The following is a 13,119-nucleotide window of genomic DNA, read 5'->3' as shown; positions in this document are numbered from 1 at the left end:
AATTAATTTTTTGAATTCATCTTTAGGTGGCATCTATACCAAGTTCCTTGTTTAGATCCCACTAGCATAATTGAAGTGAATAATGCAGAATATATTTACACGAACAGAATACTTTATTGAATTAACGTACAGTCACGTTCAGTAGATTTTTATTTATAGTTATATCTGCTTTTTACAGAGCAATTGCATGACTATTTGCTGATGATGGGAGAGACTTACTGTTGATTTATATTTGCACTGCTGCACGCTTAGCCTATTTCATGTTTCATCCTGCCTAAGTATTTTTCCACTTCTTATTGCTTTATACTTAGGGCAAAAAAAATATGAATTATTTCATTTATTACTTTCTATACACTGCTTGTTCTGAGAAGAGTGGCAATACTGAACTAATTTTCACACAAATCTCCAGCTAACAGTGTAATTTGCTTTTGCTCAGGTCAAAAGTGATTCGTATTCCAGACAGTAAGAGTATTAAAGGGCAGACCTTGTAGAGTTGTTGGCATGTGGCCAAATAAACGAGGTGTTTTTTATGTGCCACTCCTCAGTTGAAGTTTTTTGTTTGTTTGTTTAATGGAAATAACCTTCACTGTTTTTTTTTTTATTTTTTTTTATTTTTTTGCAACAAACATGGTATTTTGAGACCTGAAATGATTTGAAACTAGAGTACAGTATTTTCCCTGCATGATCCAAGCATTGCAGCTGTGCAAACCCATCCAAACATAAGAAGCTGACCTTTCTATACAGTGAGGCAGCCTCACATAGAAACCTGTGCACTGGAAAATAATATACATATCATTCTTGGGATGAAGAGCCTGTGCCAGCAAAGCCGACGGCTGTGCGCTGGCAGGATTTAGGGCTGAGCAGTGTGGGTGGGCATGGGGGAAGCACCATCTAGTGGCTGCTGCTCCCTTGCTTCTGCCTCTTGCTCCCGCTCCTCTCGTCCAGCTGCTCCTTCATTTTAGAGAAGTGATAGTAAGGCTTTAAAACATACTGCTTTAAATGTGTTTATTTCCTGAAATCCTTGGTGTACAGTGCTGTGCAAATATTTAATCTGGGAGCCCTGATCTATTTATTCTCTCCCTTTTCTTCTGTTGGGAAACTTCTAATCAAAGTTGATTTGGGAAGGAAAATAAAAGGGAAATGACTGGAGAGAAATAGCTGGTTATCAGCAGCAAGAAGCACAGATCTGAACAAGAAGAACCATAATGCAAATTGCTTTTGTTTTTTATACTGCTGTCTGCCACATTCTATACAAAATGTTATCCTCAAAAACAATGTGGCAGATCTATCCTATTATTTCTACAAAAGTCATTTTAAAACCTGCTTTAGGTCCATCCTTTACATTGTTATTTCCTGTCATCTTCTAGTAAGCAGTGCTGGAATCAGAAAGATGGAATTAAGTAAACAATTTTTCCCCTTCTGTTGAATAAAAAAGCAAAAATTTAAGGTTTCCAACTATTAGGTGGGGAAAAAAAAGAATAATAGAGTAAAGCAAAACAATCATTCATTAACTGCAAATATGTTAAGATTAATGAAAATGAAGGAAAATGAAGGAAGTCAAAGTACTGAGTAGGAAGTAGCCATTTGTAGTGTATTTGATTGTATCTATCTCTTTTTGCACATGTGTTTAAAACTTCCCAGAGGCCGATTCTTGACACTCCTTGGTTCAGGTGAGAAGGGGCTGTCGCCGGGATGGAGGATCTGTACACAGAGAATCCTTTCTGCAGCAGTTTCAGGGTCACTTTGCTGATCAACAAACAGATGTAATGTGTAGCGGAAGCTATCATATACCGAAGAGTTATGTTCTTAATTTCCCTAACCAGCACGTCACCTAACCAGTACATTGCCTAATGTTAAATTTTGTGCATTAAGAGAAGCCAGGCTGTCAGAGAACAAAATTCAGGGTACCACTGAGGAAGGAAAAGACAGTTGTTGAGGGGGAAGAAAGCTGAAGAAGAAACATGAAGATAAATTCATTTGAAAAATGAGAAAATTATCACACAAATTTGGGAGATTTTTTTTTCATTGTTTCATAAATTTGATATCAGCAACTGTAATATTTTAAAGGAATTGGGTCTGTTTAGAGCTGAGTAACCAGGAACTTACATGCTATTGCTGAAATCTGTGCAACTATAGTTGTCAAATCTCTACATTTACTATTCTAATTTGTTTGCCTAATACTATTTCAGTTTGTTTTTAACATGTTACAGATAAAATTTGTAAAGCTTTTAGGATATACAAATATGATACTAATATTTAACAGAGAATATGTTTTAATGTAACTGGAAGACATAATTTTCAGTCTCTTTCAAAGCACAAAGTACACTTCATGTATAGAGCTGACTATAGTTGCACCTGCAACATTTAAGATGTTATTATTACATGATTATTGAAATAAACTTTTAAAAATAATTTAATGTGATAAAAGAAAATTTTGAATCTGTTCCTATTTAGAAGTGAGTATCTGGAGAATATTGTTTGTATCTGATGTTTCTGAGACATTTATCTTAACTTAATGCAGTGTACCAGTAATTTTATTGACAGTGATCTTTGGGCTTTTCAGATTGCTTCTTTATAAAGTTTTACAAATGTTTTTTTTATTATTATTATTTTATTTTTATTGTTAAAGTTACATAAATCAGTCATGGAAGTTTTTCTGAGCAATTTTTCCTCTATTCTTTATCCACCTGGAAATAATAATTTGACAGAATTATTTAAAGTCCTCTTTGCTTTTGTTATATTTAAATTAAAAGGAAAAAAAAGTTTTTCCTAGAGGTACATTTGTGCCTTCTTTGTATTATTCCCTCCTTTTACATATCTTATCACCTACAAAATAGACCTTTAAAAAATTTACAGAGCACAAATTTTATTCAGATCACTGTATAGTGGAAGCATTTATTTAGAATCTGTGTAGAGACAATATTTGCTCAATGTGCACTCTGGAAATAAGGGCATCTGGCATCTCCTTTTGACCTTTCTGTTCTGCATATTGTGATCAGAAAGCACTAGTAGGGTCCCCAAACTGCCTCTCAACATATCAAAAAGAAGAGCCAAAGTTTGGCTCATTCACGTTAATCGGGGTTTAGGAGAGGAAGCGTGGTGTCCATGTCCCCTGATGAAGTGAGGAGCAGGAGCAGGACTCGAGCATTAGCTGCCAGATCATGCTCAGGACTGGCCACCCCAGAGAGCTCCGGCTGCTCCAGCCAGGCCGGTAGGAGTAAATATACGAAACCTAGCACCTTACTTTCCTGAATGGTGGGATGTTTTCCAACACTGGCTTAATTTGACAGTGAAGGTGCGTTTCTAGCCCTTCTGTGATTGCAAACAAAAAGGTGATAAAGTCCAAAGGATTGCCTGAACAGCTTCCAGAAGATTGGGCTAGTGGCATGCACATGGAGTGGTGAGGAAGCTGCCAGTGCCATGCCTGAGCAGCGAGTCTGTCCTCCGACACAGCAGGAGCCTCTGAATACAAGTGAAAAACAGCCCCTAGGGGAAAAAGAAGTGGTTTCCAGTTGGATTGGCTCTCTGACCTGACTGACCACAAAGCCACATGGGAGCAGGAGTGTGCAGAGAGGCACAGACTGCAGTCACTGGAAGGAAGTCTTAAAACAACTGTGAAAACCACATCCTGAGGCTTTTTTTATTTATTTTTTTTTTATTTTTTAAATAAGAAAGTACAAGATAATCAACTCAACTGAAAACAGCTTAAACTCTATTTGTATAAGGACACTGTAATAAATGTGAAGTAAAGAGCATCCCTAGGGATTGGTAGTTGAAGGTTTGTCTTTTTTAAACTTCCTTATTCCCTTTTTTGGTTATGTTTTTTGGAGGGGAAAGTGAAGCAAGACAGTTATTTCCTTTGAGAGTGTACAGCAGTAACACAGAGAAATTTTGTAGACATACCAGGTATGAGACTTCTCTAAAGCCGTATTGCTGTGCCTTTTATCTAGAATCTACAAGTGGTAGATGGCCCTGGGTTGTTACAGTATCTGCAAAAATTAGAAAGAAATAAGAAAGTAAGCAATGGTGAAGTGTCCATGTTGCAGCCTGTCCTGCGCATTGTGGAGGGAGGTTGTGTGCCGCAGAACAGCACCCAGCTCTCCTTCACATGTTTCTTCACTAACCAGGAGGGAAGAACTCACTCACCTTTCTCCACTCTCCGTTTTTGGCAGAAATATTGCTGACCCTGAGGGCGCTGTGGTTGCTCCTTTCTTCAGCTGACCGGGCGTACGGCCCCGACCCCTTCCCGGTTGGAAGAGCTGCATCCGTTTGTCGTGACCCAGCGAAGCCACCATCCTGGCTCCCTGCTGCCCGTGGGCCGCTGCCCTGCCTCGCTGCGGGGCCTCGGGCGGTCGTCGCCGGAGGAGCAGCCTCTTTCTTCTTCAACAGTCTGAAGCTAGCGTACAGACACTCGCTCAGTCTGTTCACTGCATTCACCTTAGTGCAACTTAGATCTCTCCTGCGAAGTAAATGTTGACAGGCAATTTTCATAAACCATGTCAGATTGAATGTATTTAAATGTATGTATTTAAGGAAAAAAAAAGAAAAAAGAAAAAAAAAAAAAAACAACCATGCTCTTGTTCTGTTTCTGTTTAGTTCTAGACCTTGGTTTTTGGGCTTTGTTTTCCCTGGCTTACTACTCAGTCTGGTGCAAAGGATTCAATTCCGTCTGAAAACTGGTGTTTTAGACTAAGGCCTGCATTTTGGGGCGACGAGTATGCATGAGGAGGGTTTAGAAGCGGCGTCTGGTACACGTAGACCTCTAACGAGTCCGTTCCACTCCGGCAAGTCAGAGAAGATGAACCGATGTAGAAAACTACACAGACCAATTTTGAATGGGATTAACGTTGTAAAAGAGATGAGAACTATCCCCTGAGAGGATAGTTTCCCTGTTTATAAGGGGCACTTTGGTTGGTGGTTTTGTGTTTTGTTTTTTGTTTTTCTTTTGGTAACATTTATAATGCAAAGTCATGAATCCAAAAAAAAAAAAAATCAAGTTTGTTACGTTCTTATTTAATTTAATTCCTAACAGTCAGTTAATCCTGTTTTTTATCTGGCTCTCCTTTTGTCATCTTCCTCTTTGTTCTAACAGAATAAAAAAACACATTACCCCTTTATTTCCCTAGGTGTGTTTCCAGCAATCTGGACATCAAGTTACGGTTGCTGAACAGCAATGTTCAATGATAATGCATGTACTGATTATGGTGGAGGCAGAATTGGTGCATAATATCAAAGAGCTAAAGATACCTGCTTTAAGGCATGATAATTACTGGTTCCCATCCCCTTAGCTGGGAGAATAACGATTCATGTAATACCGATAGCAGATATCACTACAGACTTCACCACTATCGTGTGTTTCTGATTATTTTAAAGCAGTGTGGACTATAAGGACGTTTTGTAAGGTACATAAAATCCAGTTTATATGTAAACAAGCAATAATTTAAGTTGAAAACTTAAGTGTTTTACTTGTATAATTTTTGTGAGATATACATGTTGTGAAGTTGATTCCAAATGAGGTACTTCAGTATTAAATTAGATATCTTCTTAGCCGTGTGTGTCTCCTGGAAAAGTGTTTTGTAAAGGATCACAATGCCTTGATTAGACCTAATTTGTAGGCTTGAGACTTCTCATTTTCTAAACCTTGTGATTCTGCTCATAATGTCATTTATCTAACATATATTATATGCAGCCACTGTAGGAACCAATTCTTGATTTTTGTATGTTTATATTCTTTCGTAACAAGTCTTAGAAAAACTAACTGTTACTAGGCCACTGTTAGGGTATGTTTTTTTTCTTGCCCACTGTGGTTGGAATAATCTTTTACTAAGTAGACATCAGTTTCTGAGGACTTGAAATATTAAGAAATTGATGTTTTTGACCTCTGTTTTCTTTCCTCTAACCCCTAATTCAGAAACTTTCTAACCTGAACACAAATTTTTTGATGTCATGTAAAATGCAATGCATTTTATAATGTCTCATCAGCCATGCCTTTGGGAGTGTACGGTTTGTTCTGTTGCCATTTAATTTGTTTTGTTTTTCAGGTGGGAGTGAAAATACCAATTATTCTATATTAAGGCTGGGGAAAATATGATAAAGGTGGTATGAAATAAGTTGTTTCTATGAAAGGCATCTATTTCCTTGATGAAAGTCAAGGAAATGCACAGTGCTGTTGGTTTCTAAGGAGGGCAGAGCCACGATTCTGGGGAAACAACGCTTTTCAGTGATCACTGTTTTGCTATCAAACTCAGAAAGACTATTTAGTCAGCTGAGCCATCCTGTGCTGATGGAAAACAATCAGCCCTGGGCTCCACAGCTTCATTATTACAATGACATTTGCATTAAACTTGTGTTATATATCTGACAAAAAAAAATATTTATATAAGAAATGTATAAATTTGAAGGAATTAACTTCATGCAACGCAAATTGTAAATGAGTTTTAAAATAATTCTGTTTGTATAATTTTCTGTTCTTGGCCATAACCTTAACCTCTTCAAATAGATTATTCTTTTTCACAGTGGACAAGTCTAAATTTGTCCTGGTTCATGACAGACCTGCAAACCCTTATCATCCACAGTGATTATGATATTCCATCATCCATTGCCATTCTGGAAGAAAGGAGATTGTACCTATCACTTTGGCTCAGTTTAGGTTCATTGTGACTTCAGTTGTCGTCTGACTAACAAAAAAGAAATGTGAGTGAAGGAATCTTCTGATCATATTGATCACTATAGAAACAAAAAGCCAAATCAATTCCCTTCATTATCAGTATTTTTCATCCTGTATACAGTAAATTTGTCGGAGAAAGTACTCAGATTATGTTTAACAGAACAAGTAATCAGTGTTCTACTTACATTACTAAATGTGAAAGGCGCATAATGTGAAAAATAAGCATATATACATGGTCGTATGACCTGGTTAAGTGTTCATGTAATGTGGTAAGTTGAAAAAGTGAAGTGAGCTGTTTTGCTACAATGAATTAATTTGTACTCAATCTTTAAAATATTGTCCCACACCGGTATCCTTTTGGGCCTGTATTAATTAAAAGCAATGTTTTTGCAGTTTATACAATACATTTTTTAATCTTTGTTTAAAAATGAAATTCATATGGGCTTAACAGATGAAATGGGTGGCACAGCTCCACTTGCAGAACCCAAAGATACACAATCAGTTTTGAAATGCAACTTAAGCCATTAATTGTTGGTGTGAATTTAAAAGTTTTCTAGTATTTGTATGGTAGTATGCTGCCTAAGAGCAAAAGCATTCTCTGCACAAAAGAAAATTTACTGTAGTGGCTTTGATTTTAATTAGAATTTTCTCCCTGGTGTTTCTTTGTAGACTAAAACAAAATCTTTTAAGTTTCTTACTACAGGTAAAAGCTATGTGCAAGAACCTCAAAATGCTAAAATCTAGCATAATGCCTTAGATCTGTTTTTAAGTCTTGTATATTCCTACATAGCTGTCTGATGTATTATATTTGTATAGTGAATTGTGTACAATTTTGGAATAAGTGCATCATCACTTAATCTTTATGTTGTTCAGTAGAGATGATGGACACGTTTCTTCAAACATTTACTGTCATTTAATTTTTCCCTTTATGTCATTTGTGGGTTTTATTTGTACAGTTCATCATGAAGTTGCATCTGAGATGTGTGTATATGAAAAGATTATACAAGGGTAAAATTAAGCAATATATAAACTATGGTTCTTCAGGAGAAAGCTTACAGTGTTTCAGGTTGTGATTTATTTTCAAAATGGAGTTGACTCTGAACATCACTTTGTTCACCTGCATTGATGTTTGTATTTCTAGTGTGAGCAGTTTATGCAAAGGTAGATATATTCAGAGAAATTTTAAATACATTTATGCAAGTTAATATTGCTTTGCTGATGCTATTTGCTTATTTGATGTTAAATAATGCTATTGTAAATAAAGAATTCTGTTGTTATTGCATCATTTAATAAATTTTAATGCCTTCGGGTTTTACATGGCTTTAGAGATTTCAACGTGTTTCTGTTGTGTCTTCTTTTATTCATATAAGTGTGTAGGAAGTAATGCAGAAGTACTAGAAGATATATGAATCTGCTGTTTTTACAAAGACAGGAAGCTTTCTCTATTTGATGTTATATATTCCAACTAGTTGTAAGTCAGAATTCTTTTTTAATAGTTCTGTATTTGTTGAAAATGTTTATCATGTAGCTTAATGTGAATGATGACTACTTTTTTTAATATCGCAGCACTAAGTGGGTGTCTTTCATTATGGTTTCAGCCAAGGCAAATCTTGAATGACACAAAGTAGGACTGAGTATTGGTAAGAGCTAGTTCCCCTTGTTCTGCCACATGGTTAATTTAAGACAGTTGGCAATTTGTGGTTGGTTGTTTTAAAACGGATAAGAGCAGCTATAGGAATGGCTGTTGAAAAGAATGATCTGCTGTTCTCTAGGAAATGACTGAGACAAGCTACTTACATTAATATATATATATATATATAAATTAATTTGTTATTTTCAAGACCTCCAAATACTGCCATCCTTTTCACCATTCCAACAAAATAACAGGGTCTATCCTACAAATCTCTTGGCTTGGTATCAGAGAAATGATGGCGATCCCTGGACATGACAAGCACATTGGCACACTAAGGAAAGCTAGGAAAGAGGATGTTTATTCCCAAAATGAGGTCAGAAATAAGTGCTAGAGAAAACACTTTTGAATAGGAAGAGAAAAAATGTTTCCTATTGGAACTTTGCCTTTGTAAAGATATACATGATTAACCCTTGTAACTTATTAACATTAAAAAGAAATGAGGATTATGACAAAACTTTTAGTTACAATTCCTGGTATCAGTTTAAATGTATAGTATAATGTATAACAAGAGCCTCACAAGTTACTCTATCCTGGCATAATGACAAAAGAGAAGTTATATTGCCTTTTGGAGATCCTTATCTAGGTAACTGATTCTTGCATCTCATCCTGCTCTACCTGGCAGGACCACAGGCTGCTCCCTGCCAAATCTCCTTGGTGCTGCTCAGAAAGGTAAGGGACTGTTTGAAGTTCCTACTGGGGCTTTGTCCAAGGGCTCCTGTGGTGTGTGTGGACTGCTGGATGCCAAAGGTCAGTCCAGAGACAAACTGTTGGCTAAAAGAGGGAAGAGTGATCACAATTTGATAAAGTCCTTATGGGAGAACTAGGTCAGGAAAGGTCGGGGTTGGAATTATGGGATGAATGAACCTGTATGAATGGTGGTCCTTGGGACAGACTGTTACAACCAAACCAAAATTTCATACAGAACATGCTTGAGATTAATGACCCAGACACCACTGACTAAGATATTTAAAGATGAAGAAGCTGAAGTCAAACAACTGGAATGGAGACAGCCCCAGCTGGGTGGGGTTGGTTATTCAGGGTCATGCCCATGGATTTCTCAATGGGCAATATCATGAGAAGACAGTAAAGGAGAAGCCAGGGGCATTCTACCATTGCTCAAAAAACCTCTCCCATCCTGGTTTCAGGCTATAGTGTACTTCATCACTGCACATTTACCCAGGAGGCAGGGAGCACCTGCAATGAACGTGGCTGAGTACTTTACTCTGCTCCCTGAAAATTACAGGAAAAAATGGCTCGGGGAGCACAGCAAAAAGAGTAACAGATATACCTGCCTTCCTCATCTGGCCATTCAGTGGCCTGTACCAGCAAGAGGGGGATGATTGAAGCTACACAACAGAACTGACTTGCTCTAAATTTTTCTTCTGTGTGTATTTTTCAGTTGTTTGTTTGTTCTCAACATTATTTGGGATGGGATGAGGGCAAGGTCTTTAGGGAAGTCACCAAGCTAGAGACTGAATCATTAAAATACTACTATATCAGAAGATACAGCTAATACTGGAGATGGAAAGTTAAAGAACATTAATATGATTTCTTCTTTTTTTTTTTTTTATAGTCCACACAAATTTACATTTCATATAATTTACACATTTTTAATTAATCAGATAATTCTATAGCTTGACCAGAAAGAGCCTCATTTTATTTATTTATGTATTGATCCAATATTAAGGTGTGATAGGTAGAAGCCTTCAAGTAAATACTGCTCTAATTCCTGAATCTTCGTATCGTTAGGACACCCTTTCAACAACCACCAACTTGTGGGTGTCAATTTATAGGGAATTGAGCTGTAATGCAACTATATGGACAAAGAAAGATGTAAGTCAACAGCTACACTACACATTTTACATAAGCCAGCTGGAGAGGAAAAAAAAAAAAAAAAAAAAAAAAAAAGCCTTTTAATTGGTTGGGTTGGTTACCAGACATTAGAGGATGGTTTAGAAATATTTAGAAATATTTTAAGCCAACAGTAAAAAGGGTTATTATTTTCTTATTAATTAAGGTAGTTGTCTAGTAATAATAAAATTGCTTTTGTGATGTTTAAAACTAAGCTTTAAGAAATTAGAAATTAGAATTGAAAGAATAACTATCGAAGTAAAGCAAATGCCCTTAGAAGTGGAATTAAGAGACACTATGAAGAGTTCAGGAGGCTTGCTATGATAAATTAATTACTGCTCAGTTGCTGAAGCCAGTAATGAATTACTAAAACATGTCAAAATCATCATCAAGTAAAAACACAAGGGGCAAGAGTGGCTGAAGGCATAGCTGTGATCTGTGTTCAGTCAGGCAGCTAGGGTCCTTCTGCCACATTGTTGGATTAAAAATTAATGGTGAGACAGAAGATCTTAAATAGGGGAGTGTGCATGGAAGTCAGAAACACTCTGGCCTGAGAGGGCATCTTTTCTGCAGTCACTGTGTCTCCAATAGCCATGGTGTAACCACCAAGGTAAATCAGTTCTTGCACTGAAGAAAGCAGAATCGAGATCAGCCTCCAGTGGCTGCCTGGCCACTTGCATGTAGCAGGTACCCACGACTCGCATCCTGCTAGCTTTGGCGTAGTGTCTCCAAGTGTATGCAAACCCTGCATGCACTTTGCAATTCACATCAGCAGAAGCTGTCACTTTGCTGCTCTGTGTCCTCTCCTCTATCTATAGTGTCACTGCTGCTGCTCTGACCCAATCTAAATTGCAATTCACATTATTCCACATCAGAAGGCATCATGATAAGCATATCCCTGCAGTATCCCTCCCTTGCCTCTTTGCCTCCAGGAGCAGCCTTTTCCACCTGCAGGAAGCCATAGCTAGCATAGCTAGTGGTCCAAATCACAGATGATATGAGGTGTTCTTTCTGGCACATAGCCCAGTGAAGCAGGAGAGTGGGTGAGATAAGAAATAGGTGATATGGTGCCAAGCCGCTTCCATGCTGCGGTGGTTGTCAGTGTAAGTACTGGGGCACAGGGAGCTCACTGGTACCAAGATGGGCAACAGGGGCGGCTGCAGCACTGCAAGTGGGTGGCTTCTGGGATGCTGTGGCATTTGGAGGGGTGGGGGCCTGCTTGCAGGTATAACCTGTGTGGGAGGCACAGCACCTCAAGTCTGGAGTAAAGAAGAGGTAGAGTTGTAGTAAGAGCAGTGGAATCATAGAATCACAGAATGGCTTAAGTTGGAAGGGACCTTAAAGATCATCTAACTCCAAACCCCCTGACATGGGCAGGGATGCCACCGACTAGACCATGTTGCCCAATGCCCCATCCAACTTGGCCTTGAACACTTCCAGGGATGGGGCATCCACAATGTCTCTGGGCAACCTGTGCCAGTGCCTCACCACCCTTAAAAAAAAAAATTTGTTCCTAAGGTCTAATCTAAATCAATCCTCTTTTAGTTTAAAACCATTCCCCCTTGTCCTATCATTATCTACCCAAGTGGAGAGTCCTTCTCCATCTTTTTTTTTATATAAGATCCCTTTAAGTATTGAAAGGCCACAATGAGGTCTCTCTGGATCCTTCTCTTCTCCTCCAGGATGAACATCCCCAGCTCTCTCAACCTTTCTCCGTAGGAAAGGTGCTCCAGCCCTCTGATCATCTTCTTGGCCCTCCTCTGGACCTGGTCTAAGAGCCCCACACCCTTCTTGTGCTGGGGGCCCCACACCTGGATGCAGCACTCCAGGTGGGGCCTCAGGAGGGCAGAGCAGAAGGGGACAATCCCCTCCCTCACCCTGCTGGCCTCTCCTCTGGTGATGCAGTGCAGGACGCAGTTGGCCTTCTGGGCTGCAAGCACACACTGCTGGCTCATGTCAAGATTTTCATCCACCAGAACCCCCAGGTCCTTCTCTTCAGGGCTGCTCTCAGTGAGTTCTTCTCCCACTCTGTGCTCATGTCTGGGATTGCCCTGACCCAGATGCAGCACCTTGCACTTGGACTTGTGCAAAAGATCTTGTGTCCTTCTCTGGGGAGCTAAGAGGGGAATGAAAGGGCTGGGTATGCCTTTTTAAATATATATATATATATATATATATATATATATATAAAGACATCTTGATCAGTCCCAGGAGATCACTCCTGTTTTAGGCCACTTATGCTGACTGAGTGCTGTGCAAGCAAACCTGCAGGGATGTCCCTTGGTGCTTGTCTTTACTACACATCCCTGCATGAGCATGGAAAAGGAATACCTCTCACATCTTTAAGGGGGAGAGGCACATAGCCTGCTGTGAATACTTTCTGGACCAGAGCAGCCCCATATTAAAACCCATGTAGCACTTTAGTACCCAAAAAGATGCCGCAGACACACACAGCTTGCAGGTTACTGCTCTTGGCTCTGATGTGTGGGTGAAGGCAGGAGGCTGGAGGGAGCTGCAGGCTCTGGGTGGGTGGCTCTGGCCTGGGGGACACTCGTGAGGTGCTAAGTGCCAGCAGCCAGTGGAAGCTGCTCCCAGCAGGGCACAACATGTCCCAGCCTCATGGTAGTGCATTTACCCTCTTTAGGAATGGAAGTCACCAGCAATTAACTGCAAAATAGCCCTAACTGTAGTGGAAACCCTTTCCTTCTGTGCTCTGTGCCACCAGGCTTCTACAAAAGGAAATATTTTAATTTCTCTCTGGGCAGGTCTTTAAGAGCAGAAATTGGGCAAAGAAACCAATTCAAGTGATGATGAGAATTTAAACTTCTCACATTTTTTGCTCTTAATTTCTTTGAATCTTTGATGCAAGCAAACCCCCTTCTTCCCCTCCAAGCCCATTTTCTTCCCC

The 13,119-nt window shown here is 39.0% G+C and overlaps 1 protein-coding gene across 3 annotated transcripts in view; it reads left to right on the top strand.

Moving 5' to 3' along the window:
• Nucleotides 1-7,992, top strand: part of NCOA2 (nuclear receptor coactivator 2) — a 196,991-nt gene extending 188,999 nt beyond the window's left edge. For all 3 annotated transcript variants that reach the window (XM_035316110.1, XM_035316113.1, XM_035316111.1), the window contains one exon: nt 4,173-7,992. In XM_035316110.1, coding sequence (XP_035172001.1) covers nt 4,173-4,184 — 12 coding nt within the window. In that variant the 3' untranslated portion in view covers nt 4,185-7,992. The remainder of the gene's footprint in view (nt 1-4,172) is intronic.
• Nucleotides 7,993-13,119: the final 5,127 nt, after the last annotated feature.

Source organism: Oxyura jamaicensis, chromosome 2, assembly GCF_011077185.1.
Source record: "Oxyura jamaicensis isolate SHBP4307 breed ruddy duck chromosome 2, BPBGC_Ojam_1.0, whole genome shotgun sequence".
NCBI classification, from domain to species: domain Eukaryota; kingdom Metazoa; phylum Chordata; class Aves; order Anseriformes; family Anatidae; genus Oxyura; species Oxyura jamaicensis.
The sequence above is the reverse complement of the archived record's forward strand: the minus strand, read 5'-3'. Positions and strand labels throughout refer to the sequence as shown.